General features: G+C 39.0%; 1 protein-coding gene across 1 annotated transcript; it reads left to right on the top strand.

The window, feature by feature from the left end:
- The first annotated feature begins 3,329 nt into the window (after positions 1 to 3,329).
- On the top strand, positions 3,330 to 13,037 carry PRELID3B (PRELI domain containing 3B). The gene is made up of 6 exons (XM_039364518.1): positions 3,330 to 3,513; positions 5,727 to 5,895; positions 7,611 to 7,700; positions 8,060 to 8,130; positions 8,894 to 8,996; positions 11,588 to 13,037. Exons 1-6 carry the CDS (start codon positions 3,482 to 3,484, stop codon positions 11,705 to 11,707), a joined length of 585 nt encoding a protein of 194 aa, XP_039220452.1. The 5' UTR covers positions 3,330 to 3,481; the 3' UTR covers positions 11,708 to 13,037.
- The last annotated feature ends 732 nt before the right edge of the window (positions 13,038 to 13,769 follow it).

Genomic DNA, 13,769 nt, shown 5'->3' with positions numbered 1-13,769 from the left:
AATGGTGCTCTATAAATCAAAACATCCAAAGGAAACTCAATTCCTTGAGAAACATTCCAGAACTCTGATCATCCCTAAAGCCATTAACCTGCTACAACAATAGTAAATGTTTTGCATAATCTCATCTTTCAACAAAAGTTATGATAAAACCAGATTTCCATGGATGAATGCTCCTTTGGCCCTAGCTGCACCCCATTTAGCCAGGAAGAAAATTACCTCAAACAATGTAAGATTGGTGCCTGCAATGCCAAAGATTTTGGGATGGATGAAAGATCAGCCACCATGTATATAATGTTCAGGAGTACCGCCAAGGAGGGCTGCACAACCACAGGTTATACTTGTCATCTTTTACATATTATTTTTTATTTTCTTTTTTCCATCTCTTTGCATTCTTTTTTTCTTTCCTCTACTTTTTACATTTTCCTTACTTTATATTAGTTTTTTATCTTTGTACTGTTCTAATAAGATTATGATTAAAAAAACTAAGTTTTTTGATAAGGTACAGTTTGAGCTCTGGGTGGATTAATGCCATACCTTGTTTGCTTTGAGAGATACTTTAAGCTGACTAAAGAAATCATAGAGGCTGATTTGAGGAGCTATTTGCAATTTCACAATGATAGAGAATTACAAATATTTTGCCTTTTTGCCCCATGGGTGGTGAATTGCATAAGGAAATGGTATATTGCAAGCTTGGTTTTGGTTCATTAAGAATAAATTTTCCCAGTTTAGTGTTTTCAGATAGGTAAGACTACAGTTATGTATAACTTTCATAAAAGTTTCATCTCATCATGTACAATTACTACTTCTTCCCTGGTAAGTTTCTATTAAAAATAATAGTAAAAACATGGTTCCAAGAGAAAGCATATTGAAAATATCAGCCTTTGGTGGTAAATGTTAGAATGATAATAAATAAATGGAAATGTTAGAACGGTAATAAATAAATGCCCTTCCATTACTATCAGCCACCGTGGATAGATTATTTAACTTTCATGAGAGAAAATCTTGAAGGTAAGATCTCTAGGACAGCAGAACAACCTACTTATGAAAGCCATGGAGCTTTGGATTTTTTTTTTAAAGGCTGAACAGCCATCTCTCAGGGCTGATTTGATTTTCTTGAACATTTATTTGTTAGATGTGTGTATAAAATGTGTGTATAAATGCGTGTATAAAAATGAACACAAATATTAAAAGTTAATACTAAAAAATAAATATTATTAAAATGAAAATATATCAACCCCAGGCATGGGGAGAGAGAGCAAGTATATCCACTTCAGTAGTGCAGCCATCTAACAAATGTTCAGTTCCCTGGGACCCACAGACCTGATGATATAACCAGGTCTTGAGGATTTCCAAAACATTAACAGAGATGGAGCTCACATAACTTTGGGTGGGGGAAGAATGTTCCACAAGGTGGGTGCCTGAGTTTGGAGACAACACTTGAGACTCGACATACTATATCTAGCAGATGTAATAGATAATATCACTTTTTAAAATGCTAATAATGAAGCCTAAAATTCCTGGCCAGCATCTTAGACTGGGAAGTAAACAGGCAAGCAATGTAGCTCAAATTGCAGAAGGTTGGACTACATCAGACATGTCAAACTCACGACGTCATGTGACATCGCGCAACGTATCAGGACTGTTTTGCCATTGCCAGCAGTGGGATGGGCACGGCTTCTGCATGATGTGTCCAGCCCGCGGGCTAGCAGTTTGATACCCCTGGACTACATCCTTGTGTCCTTTCCAATGCTACAATTCTGAATGAGATTATTAGGGAATGCACCTAATTTGGAAAAACCTAAAAAAGCTTTACCTGGAATTTATTATTAGCATTTTTAACAATCAATCTAGGCCTCCTTTCTAACTTCAGGGGAACATGTTTTTTTTTTCTTTTTAGCTTGTGAGAACTTATTTTTTCAGCACTAAACAATAGAGACCTTATTCTGAAAGTCCTTGGATATACTTGCAAGTTTTAAGGAAGATACAAACCCAGTTGGAAAAGAGAAATGTAACTCTAATTTATCACTTGTGGAATGTTACCTAGAATCAATGTTTTGTATTGTTCAAGCCTCACATATGATCAGTGTCTTTTTATTGTTGTGTATATATCAGAATGGTAGTGTGTCTGACTGATTTGAATATATAGCATTTTATAATAATGATGATAAAGAAGAAGAAGGAGGAGGAGGAGGAGGAGGAGGAGGAGGAGGAGGAGGAGGAGGAGGAGGAAGAAGAAGAAGAAGAAGAAGAAGAAGAAGAAGAAGAAGAAGAAGAAGAAGAAGAAGAAGAAGAAGAAGAAGAAGAAGAAGAAGAAGAAGAAGAAGAAGAAGAAGAAGAAGAAGAAGAAGAAGAAGAAGAAGAAGAAGAAGAAGTTTGAAGGGACCTTGGAGATCATTGAGTCCAACCCTCTGGTCAGGCAGGAAACCCTATACCATTTCGGACAAATGGCTATGGGGTACTTGGTGCTCACTGAGCTTGGTGGTTTTCTTCCAAACGTTTCATCACCAAACTAGGCAACATCATCAACTTTGAGCTACAAATATTATTTCATTGATAGAAGTAGTCCTTCACTTAGGACCATAATGGAGCCCAAAATTTCCATTGCTAAGTGACACAGTTAAGTGAGTTTTGCCCCATTTTAGGATCTTTCTTGCCACAGTTGCTAAGTGAATCATTGCAGTTGTTAATAACAAGGCTGTTAAGTGAATCTGGCTTCACCATTTTGTCAGAAAGTTGCAAAAAGTAAGCACATAATCCCGGGATCCCACAACCATCATAAATATGAGACAGTTACCAAGTGTCCAAATTTTGATCACATGACCACAGAGATGCTGCAAGTTGCAAGTGTGAAAAAACAATTTTTTCAGTTCCGTTATAGCTTCAAACAGTCACTAAACAAATGGTTGTAAGTCGAGGACTACCTGTATTGCATTTTTGGTTCTAACTGCTGAAACAGTCTTTTTCTACAATTACTTAACCTGTGCTTGAGATGAAACTTAAAGTATGGAAGTTTCTTGTCCATCTCACTGAGGCTCCCAGGGCCACAGTGCTGCTAATGGAATTATTATTAATGGAATAATTATTATAATAGCAAGATGGGGAGGAAGGGACGTCGCGAATCTCGCCTCCTCGCAACCCCGGCCGGCTCTGCCCCAAGCTTAAGCGAGACCGTTACCTCTTCACACAGGCACAGCCGGGAACCGCTCTCAACGGGCCGGGTGAAAAAAAAGGAACGTTGATTTCTGTTCTGACGTCACCGGCCCTGAATAGGAAACTGCCCTATCCGAGGCCTCCCCGAGGCTTGGCCCCACCCACTCGTTTGCGACCTCTCCTCGGGCCAGCCGCGCAGGCGCTTTTGGGTCTCCGCCTCGCCCGGCTTCTTCTGCGCCGCTACCTCGCCGCGAGTTCCTGGTCAGTCTCGGCGGGCTGGCGAAGGAAGCGTCTCCGAAGAGGGTTGGGAGGAAGCACCGCCGCCCTCACGATGAAGATCTGGACCTCGGAGCACACCTTCGAGTGAGTGGCCGAGGCGTCTGAGGAGTTCCGGTGGGGGATGGACCGGGGCGCAGCGGCGGGGTCACTAGGGTAACGGAGGCTCCCATTCCATCCCGGCGGGGGAGCCGTGGAGGCTGGACAGTCCTTCGACCCCCGGGGAGAGCGTTGGTCTTCGCCTGCGGCCATCAGCCTCGGCAGCTCATTCATTCTTCCTCATTCCTCCCCGCGTCTCTGGGCGCGGGTAAATCCGCCAGGGCTGACCTTGGCGGAGGTGGTGCGTGCGTTCCCCCCAGGGCGAGGGACTGCAGGGCCCATCATCCTCCCAGGCCGAGTGAGGGGTGTTCGCGGGAGTCAGAGCCTCCCACATTTGCTCGGGAGAAGGCTTGAAGCTTTGCAGCCCTCGGCTCCTTTTCTTCCCGTTGGGGAGTTCGAAGGAAGGAAGGAACAACCTTTGGGGAGGCCGCGAAGGGCGCCCCCCTGTCTGAGCACCTCGTTTCCAAAGGTTGCTTCTCTTTTGTAGAAAGCAAGAGTTTCTCTGTTTCTTTTCCCGTGTCCTGCCCTTATGGACAGATGTTCAAACGTACAGTATGTTTGATTATAAACGCTGCGATCGGTAAAGGGAAAGAAAGAGGGGAGAAGGAGCAAACGCGGAAGAGAGGAGCTTGGCCGTTTCTCAATCACAGGAATTCTAGTTAACAATGCTAGGATTTAGCTTTCAGTCGTTGCAAGTGGTGTTTTTTTGTTTACAGTGTGATTGTGACAAAATGGTTGTCCTGGGGAATTACAGTATTACCTTTTAATAATCATAATAAAGTTGGAAGGGACCTTGGAGGTCATCTAGTCCAGTGGTTCTTAACCTTTTTGAACGAATCGCCCCCTTGAGCCAATGAGGAAGTTATCATTGTCCCATCCCCCAACATAACCTCACAATCACAACATAGGAAATAATTCTTCAATTTATGCAAACACTTTTTTTGTTTTCTTTAAAATGGTCATCGGGACATACCGATATCAAAGGGATGTTTCTCTCATTAAAAAAACTATTCAATCTTTTTAAATATCGAAGAACCTTTTGTGTCGGTGGCTAAATTTCGAACAAATAACAGTTCTTCCCCGATCTCTTCATTTCCGCTGATGAAACGGACATAAGCCAATAACAAGGCTTCATTTTCATGAATCGTTGACTCGTCAGTCTGCATCACGAATTCTGTATTTTTCAAAGTGTCAATAAGCCTTTCTTCCACATCAGCAGCCATTTCATCAATTCTTTTTGATAAGGTGTAATTGCTCAAAGGAATCGATTACATGATAGTGCTTGCTCTGGGCCCCAACATGGTGGCAACAATCTGTTTCACTGCTGGTAAAATTAGCGTTTCTCGATAGTGTGAGATTTGCCACATTTTGCTATCAACAAAGATACTTCATAGGAACAAATGAGCCCCTTGTCGGCATTGAGTGACGATTTTCCAAATAACTTCCCAACAGTGCTGCAACCCTCAAACTTGGCCTTTAAGGACTGGAAAAACTATGCCAGTTTGTCGGCTTTATCCAAATGAATTCTTACCAAATGGTCTTTCAGTTGGGAAGGCTTCATCGCTTCATTTGAAAATGTTTTCTCACAAAGAAGACAAAACAAAAGCTGTATGTTGGAAGGAGATGGAATGAATCCCAATTTTAGGTATTCCGTCGAATATTGGTGACACTTCCTCTTATCGGCCATGTTGAGAGGTCTTCGAAATGAAAGGCACTACCTGCAAACTAAATTTTCGACTGCACTGGAACATTAGAAAAAGATGTGGATATCGATAAACCTAGTTTCAACAGTTACATTGACATTACAGCTGATGTCACAGGGGACAGCCACTCAGCATGCGATGTTTCAAAAGAAGCGCTCCACCCTCCATCACTGCTCATTCTGGCCAATAGCGCACCACGGTATGGGTAGAGGCTGCTGCACAATGCGCATGAAAATAAGCGATGCGTATTCACATATGTATGGCGTTCTGTACTGAAGCTAGCTGGAGGAACATTTGAAAACACAATTCAATCCACTAATAGTGAGCAATCTTGATGTTTTTGTATGACAGATACACAGCGATTCACTGTACGAAAAAGTCTCAAAAGTGTCCCCAAAATTGACCCACGAAGAACAAACAAAATGGTAATTGATGGTTGCCCATCCATACATTATGTAGCCTAATGGTCATCCTTGTGTTTTTGTTTTTGCTTTATAGTCACCCTTGGAAGACTGTTACTACAGCTGCTATGCAGAAATACCCCAATCCCATGAATCCCAGCGTAGTTGGAGTTGATGTTTTGGACCGTCATGTAGATACTAATGGAAAATTACATAGCCACCGGCTGCTGAGTACAGAATGGGGAATGCCCTCAATTGTAAAATCGGTAAGTGCCATACCAAGAGTTAGGGCTTTCAAAAGTTTTCTTTGAATGTTTGTCATATAACTTTGGTTTTACAAAATATAGCTTACAGTCCACATTGTAGCATTTTGCATTATGTTTTCTTTAGAATTTCTGTTTTTTAAGTTACAAAAGTAGATATTTCCATAATTGAGCAGTATTCAGAATTTGAATAGACCAAATTCTCACATAGAGTTACTATTGCATATTCATTTAGTTTTTTATAATAAAGGTGACTGGTACATTGGATTGTGCAGCAGCTCTTTATAGCTGATGAATGAATTCATTGTTCCTATTACATGATAAACAACTGCATGTTAGAGCAAAACTGAATTGCTTTATTGTTCCTTTTTTCCTCAGATTACATCCCTTATGCTGTTTTGGATAGCATGAAAATTAGTTGGTCAAGTAATTTCAATTTTAGCAACACAAACACATAAGAACGATTTTTATACAAATGTCAGTTTAAATGCAGAAAAGTTTTATAAATTGAGAAACAAATGGTGGTTATAAATACATATTTATTAACTTACATATTTCTATACATTTATATCTATACTAGACAACGCACAACCCCACTGAGTCTTTCTTTCAGAAATACTTCCTTTCTTAAACAGAGAAACAGAATAACCACAAGCAGGTGAAAAAGCATGGGAGCGGGAGCAATTTTTGACTTTCTACTGGCTTTCCCATTGACTTTGCTTGTGGAAAGCTGGCAGAGAATACAGAAAACCACACTCACGCAACCGTGGCAAAGTTGCAGCAGCCACAAGTTTGTGAATACAATTGGTGTGAAGATCCTTAAAATTTCAGTTATATGGGATTAATGCAAAGGTCCCCAACCTTTTGAGCACCAGGGACCGGTTCCGTGGAAAAGTTTTTCCGCGGACCAGAGGGGGCGTGGTTTCTTGTACTGCCTGCATCCCGCAGATGGGGCTTTGCTTGTTTGCACAGACCGGTTTCTGGCATCCTGTGGCCCGGTGTCAGTGCACAGACTGGGGGTTGGGGATCCCTGGATTAATGGGTCCTGCATTTTGTGTGCATTCTTTTAAGTTAGTGGATTTGAAGTACCTTGATTCAAATCTTTTTGCACTATGATGCACTGTTTGGAGTAATTGAAGGTGACAAACAGAAGAATTTTAATAGTATATAGATTAATTTCTGTAGAATTTGAATAGAAAATATTGGAGAGAGTTGCAGTAAGTCTGCAAGATAAGATAAATATGAAAGTATATAAAGAAAAGTTAAAGAGGAAAGATAAAAGAAAAAGTATGAAAAGTAAGTTAGAAAAAGAAAAAGGTAATTAAGGAAGTGACTTTCCATTTCCTTTGCAGCAATTACAAGCTTACTTTCTGTCCTCCCTCCTTAACCTTCTATCCCATGTTTATAACCCATTCCTCCATCATGGGTATATATCTAGGCTAGGGCATGTCATGGACGATTGAATTTTGCATAAGTATTAAGGGTGTATGCATTTGATTCACATATTTGATTTGAAAGAGATTCGGTTAAATCAGGGTACAGAAGCAGGAAAATCCAATTTATATTTTAAAACAACCGTTATGGAAGGGGAACTCGATGCAAGAGGAGAAAAATTCTAGATTGTTTCTTATTTCATGCCCTCGAAACAGCATAATGTAATTCAGCTTTTGATGCTCTGCTTATGTCACAATGCAGCTAATGCTATATTTATCTTCTAGCTTATTGGTGCTTGTAGAATGAGAACCTATGTTCAAGAGCACTCTGTAGTTGACCCAGTTGAGAAAACAATGGAGCTCAAGTCTATTAATGTAAGTATTTAAAAAATGAAATTAAACATTTCTCGTAGACTTAATTCCTGTAATGTCATACTTCCAAATATCTCTTCAGAAGTCCTTAGCAGTTCAGGTTTTTCTCAGGAAGTATCTGTTTTGTACTTTGTAAAATTGACTGTCTTTTCTAAAATGGTATCCTTCCAAGTGAAATGGTTTACTTCATTATTATAGTTATAGATCATAATGCATTTGTGTGTCATGTGGTCTTATGAGAAAGTACAATGAAATCTGTATCTGAGGAAGCCAATGTAATCTATGTTTATTGAATTATGGTCTCACAAGTGAATTGTGTTCACTGAATTATTTTTTAACGCTGACACTTAAATTTCTTGTAGATTTCATTTACAAATCTGGTGTCGGTAGATGAGAGACTAATTTATAAGCCACATCCTCAAGAGCCAGAAAAGTAAGTAATGTATTTTCAGAATTTTATTCTATTTATCTTTATGGTATGAAATAACAGTAGCTCATTTAAAAATAATCAAAATACTGCTCAATATACTTGGACTAATATATGTCAGTTGCCAAGTGCCTGAAGTTTGATCATGTGACCATGCAGATGTTGCAATGATTGTAGCATTAGACTTATATACTGCTTTACAGCCCTCGCTAAGCAGTTTACAGAGTCAGCATATGGCCCCCAACAATCTGGGTCCTCATTTTACTGACCTCGGAAGGCTGGAAGGCTGAGTCAACCTTGAGTCTGTCAGAATCGAACTGTTGGCAGAATTAGCCTGCAATACTGCATTCTAATCACTGTACTATCACGGCTCTTGTATGTGTGAAAAACAGTCATCAGTCACTTTTCAGTGCCATTGTGACTTTAAACAGTCACTAAACAAATAGTTATAAGTCAAGCATTACCTGTACTATATATTATTATGGCAGAAAACAGTACTGTTTTCAGTAATCTTTGTCAAAAGGAATTCCAAGAACCATCCACACAAACACAGAAATGCACACCCACACCTTAGGGTTTAAAGCAATTTTGAGATTATTGGTTGCCCATTCCCTACTATTTAGTGTATCTATGAACACTCTTATCCCTGTGGAAATTGATTGGTTGTTCTTGTAATATGTGGAATTTTTTATAGACATAGAAAGAATGAAATAGCTCCTTATTACATTTTGAGAAATAAATTGGTAAACTATTGTCATTTTTTCCACAGAACTATTTTGACTCAAGAAGCAACCATTTGTGTAAAAGGAGTTAGTCTCAGCAGTTACTTAGAAGGACTAATGGAAAATACAATTTCTTCTAATGCCAAAAAAGTATGTATTACTAACTTACTTTGAGAAGACAGGAGAGAATAGTGGATGAGCATCTAAACTTTGCAAAAAATGTGAACTTGAAAATTGTGAACATGAAAAGGGAACGCAAATCTTCACAGAGGCTGTGACTTTACTGCTAATATTGGAAAAATAACCATATGGATGATTATTGTATTTATATTAGAGAACTAGCAAGGCAGATGGGCAAAGTATATTTCTGCTTTCAAAGTTGGGATGGAATGAAAATAAGAGCTTATTAAGGGCTGTGCTATATTTTATGAATATTACCTATTTCAAACTTGAATATACCCTGAATGATTACTAATGAAAGTAATTCACCTGTGAGGTTAACACAGATTTTTTTTCACAAATTAAGGCAAACTTAGGTGTCCCAGGATAATGTTACAGGATCCAAGCTGGGTCAGTCATTGGGACCAGAGGGTTTAGTCTTCCAAGCTTTTGGACTCGTGCTGGAGCTCATCCTTAATGGAAGTTCTCTCATACTAGAAGTCCAAAAGCTTGGAAGACTAAACTATCTTGTAACACAGGGGTCCCCAACCCCCGGTCCGTGGCATGCCAGTAACCAGTCCGCACAAACAAGCAAAGCTCCATCCGCGAGATGCAGGCAGCACACAAAAGCACGTCCCCTCCAGTCCGCCAAAAAAACTTTCTCCACGGAACCGGTCCCTGGTGCCCAAAAGATTGGGGACCTCTGCTGTAACAGATTTTTTTTCGCAGTTAATCTGTTTGGATAATATATTACTTTTAGCCATTTAATCAATGTGTCATGGTTCCGACTAATGAAACACTTCAAAGAACTTCCAGGCATTGTTTATCCTAAAAAGTCTTTATTTTGTGTAACAGAGTGTCAGCACGGCATGGATGGATGCCAAGAACTAAATTCCCCTCCCCTGGCACATAATATTCCTGCCTATTCCCCTCCGCTATTTTGCAGTCATAAATCAGGTTCTCCAATCAGCCTGGGGGCAAAGGTTCACTTCCTGGTTGCCCCTGTAATTACTCTCTATACACATTCTTTCTCCTCCTCTCCCAGCATCATCTAAGTTAACTCTAAAAATACCAGACAGTTCTGCATATTTTGTCAAAACAAGAATATCCAATATTAGCAGCATTGACACAATGTTTACAAAAATTAAAAAGAAAAGTAAGATAACAATATTGATCATATAGGTCAGCGGTTCCCAACCTATTCTATACCCCGCACCCCTAGAAAGCGTATGGTATATTCTCGCACCCCTTACAAAAGTTCAAAATAACGGCAACGAATTATGCATATACACTATAATTTTGAAAACCCAAGTTTTTGCACCCCCAGAATATCGTCTCGTATCCCCAGGGGATGCGGGTAGCCCCGGTTGGGAACCCCTGATATAGGTGATAAGCATAACAAGCGTATTATGAAGAATTATCTTGAGAAGTGTTGAGGTAGAAGATTGGATCTTTTCTTAATTCAAGCATTACAATCAAAATTAATGACATCAGGCCAGAAACATTCTTGCAAAAGTAACTAACAGAGTCATTCATACAGAATAGACTGCCTAAATAGCATTTTAGTAAATGAAATGTGGATATTTCATAATTAACATATTTGTCAAGTGATGCTGAAATGCACGTTGCTGAATTTTTAACCCAAATATTTACCCCGTAAGAGCAGTCCTGAGCATTTTACAGCTTGCGGGCTACATCTGGCCCATGGGTGGTCCCTGTCTGGCCCACAGCAGTGGGGGGCAAGGCGGGGGCAGGAGCAGCAGAGGGCGGAGCAGCAGCTCTCCACAACAGTCCCAGTTTCTCATGTGGCCCCTTGGGAAAATTTATTGCCCACACCTGTGTAAGAGGCAACAGAACCTAAGAAGCTTTTGTGGCCTAGTGGAATTTTTCACAATTTAGATCAAGGGTCCTCAAACTTGGCCACTTTAAGACTTGTGGACTTCAACTCCCAGAATTCCCCAGGCTGGCTTGGGGAATTCTGGGAGTTGAAGTCCACAAGTCTTAGTGGCCAGGTTTGAGGACCCCTGATTTAGATTCTTCCTTCATATTATATTATCTATTTAAGCTATCTCTATTTAGTTTGAACAGCAAGATAGTTATATGTGATATCTTTTTTCATCAGTTTCCCCATTTCCAGTGGATAGCTTTTCCTTTGGGTTGACCTGTTTTTCCATGACTCTATGCATGACTTCTCTTTCCTTATTTCCTTCTGAGTCAAGGTGTTCATGGTATTCACATCATGATCAAAATGTATCATGATAAAAACAAAAGGTTGCTGCCAATAGATAATATATATTAAATGCTTCCAAAAGCCCAAGGAAACAGATTTTTTTTTTAAAAAAAAAAAATGGCTACTGAAATATGATCAGCTGACCATGTTCTTGAATTTGGGAACCACCACAATTTTAAAAAAAAGCTTATTCTGAATACAACATAGAGACTTTACACCCTTTAACCTGGTGATTCTAAATGTTAAAGTAATACCAATATAATTAACATTTATGATCACTCTCATTTCTGTAAATTACTATGATCTCTGAGATACTTGGACTTGTTTCAATGAAGAATGTGTATCTTTACAGGGACGTGAAGCATTGGAGTGGGTAATCAGCAAACTTAATGCTGAAATAGAAGAATTCACTTCTTCAGCGAGAGGAAATATGAGAACTCCAATGGCAGCAGCAGCCTTTGTGGAAGAATAGAAGCTACACCAAGTTGTTAGGCCAGAAAATTCAAAAGGAACACTTTCAAGCTTCCTCAAAGCTGGAAATATTTATTCTTATACTATTTAAAAATAGATCTGTAGTTTAGATTTTTAAATTAAAATTTTGGAGAGAACGTGCCTAAATCTGTACCTGAAGGTAACATTCATGACTTTATGTTGAATTGTACATTCCTTAAACTGGACTGCAGGCATTCAAGACAGTTCGTGTGATTGTAGAATATATTCTGGACACAGGATTTTGAGTAGTTTGTTACAGGGCTTGGCTTTGAAGAACAACAACTATTACTTGAACTATGATCTAAAGTGCTTTTTTATAGGCTGTTTTCGTGAAAGTTACAATTTGTTGACCTGAGAAGTTTGTTATTTAACATTCATGTTTACAGAAGCTCCATCATTTTGAAAACTATTCTGAACGTAGCAGAAATTGCGTGCTATGTAATTAGACAGGAACTAAAAGTGGCTTAACACAAAATTTTACAATTTCTGTTTTTCAAAGTCTCTACTTGGTAAAGATGGTTAAATTGTTGAACAATGCAACTTGGTGAACTTATTCATTTTGGTCTGACGTTTTCTAAGAATCAGAAATTGTATAATAACTACATTCATAAGTAGAAATCACCCCTCCCTTTTAAAATGCATAATCATGATTTATGTACTCCAGACAACCGAAGTCTCTTAAATTGTATTTCTTTTTCTTTACACACACGTACACACATTTTGTTTTGTTCCTTGCTATATATCCATACTGCCCTACCTTCTATCTACAGAAGTCTAGGTACTTCAGAGCAAATATATCTAAATTCCACAGGTAAAAGAATAGTTCACTTCCAACCTCAAAATCTCTTTCTTCACAGGGGAGTATTTATATATTCAAAAACTGGAAAACCCAAAAGGGTTTTGTGTCTGATACAGGTACAATGTAAAATCAAAGTATCTTTGATGAGCAGGACAATAATAGAACTCTGGTATCTGTCATATATGACAAGAACTAATGAGTTGTCGACATATCTTAATTTCTGAATTCTGATTCCTTTAATACTTTCATCTGTGGTGTTTAGCATGGAATATTTTGTTCTTAATGTCTGTATATACTACAATATGGACCTGAAACTAGTTTTAAAAGTTAACTTTTCAGTAGAAGGTACTGATTCTTGTGAGATGAGGTGTGCTTGCAAACATTTACTGATGCTTTTAAATGTTAAAATATTTTTCTACTGGATTATGTTTTGTCCTTTTCATTTTTACGAATTGCAAAAACATTTTATAGAGACAATGTTATTAAAAAAGGTTAATGTTTGCTACTCTAATCTCTGTTTTAATTCAATGTCAAATCCTACTCCTTGAGAAATGAACGGCAGCCACCCAGGTTGACCATGGTGAATGGGGAGAAGATCTCATTCAGGCAATAGAAACAGACTCCAAAGGGGTGGGGGGGAGGATCTGTCTTGTCCAGAAGCCCTAATACATTTAAGAAACTCAAAGCGGTAGCCTGTGGGCAGTCTGCTGAAATTCTACATATATTCAGTTTCCTTTTTATTTTGAATTATGTATGCATGACTATTGCTTTTCTTTGTTTTACCCAATCAGCCCTTTTCTAATTTTTTTCCTAATCCATTAGCAATATTAGGGACCTTAAAGTGTAGTTTGTTAAAGAGACATTAAAGTGTAATTTGTTTGGCCCTATACGAAAGGTCCACAACTGGCTCGCTACTCATTCTGAGAATCTATATTAGGGGTGTCAAACTCGCAACGTCACGTGATGTGTTACGATGTATTTCAACTTTTTTTCCACTGCGGGCAATGAGGTGGGTGCGGTTTCAGCATGACACATCCAGCCCGCTGGCCGGCAATTTGACACCCCGGATCTATATTAATGGCTGCAATGAGTATTCATTCACTTACTCATTCACTCTTTCAGTTTATATGGCCACTCATCTCAGATTCATGTCTCTGGGCAGTTAACAATACTTAAAAGCAACATAAGCTCACCTGTAACAAATTAACAGTCATTGTACGGGCTCAGATACACTTTCTGATCC

Source organism: Crotalus tigris, unplaced genomic scaffold, assembly GCF_016545835.1.
Source record: "Crotalus tigris isolate CLP2741 ecotype Arizona unplaced genomic scaffold, ASM1654583v1 scf7180000019768.410792, whole genome shotgun sequence".
NCBI classification, from domain to species: Eukaryota; Metazoa; Chordata; class Lepidosauria; order Squamata; family Viperidae; genus Crotalus; species Crotalus tigris.
This window is presented reverse-complemented; position numbering and strand designations above follow the sequence as displayed.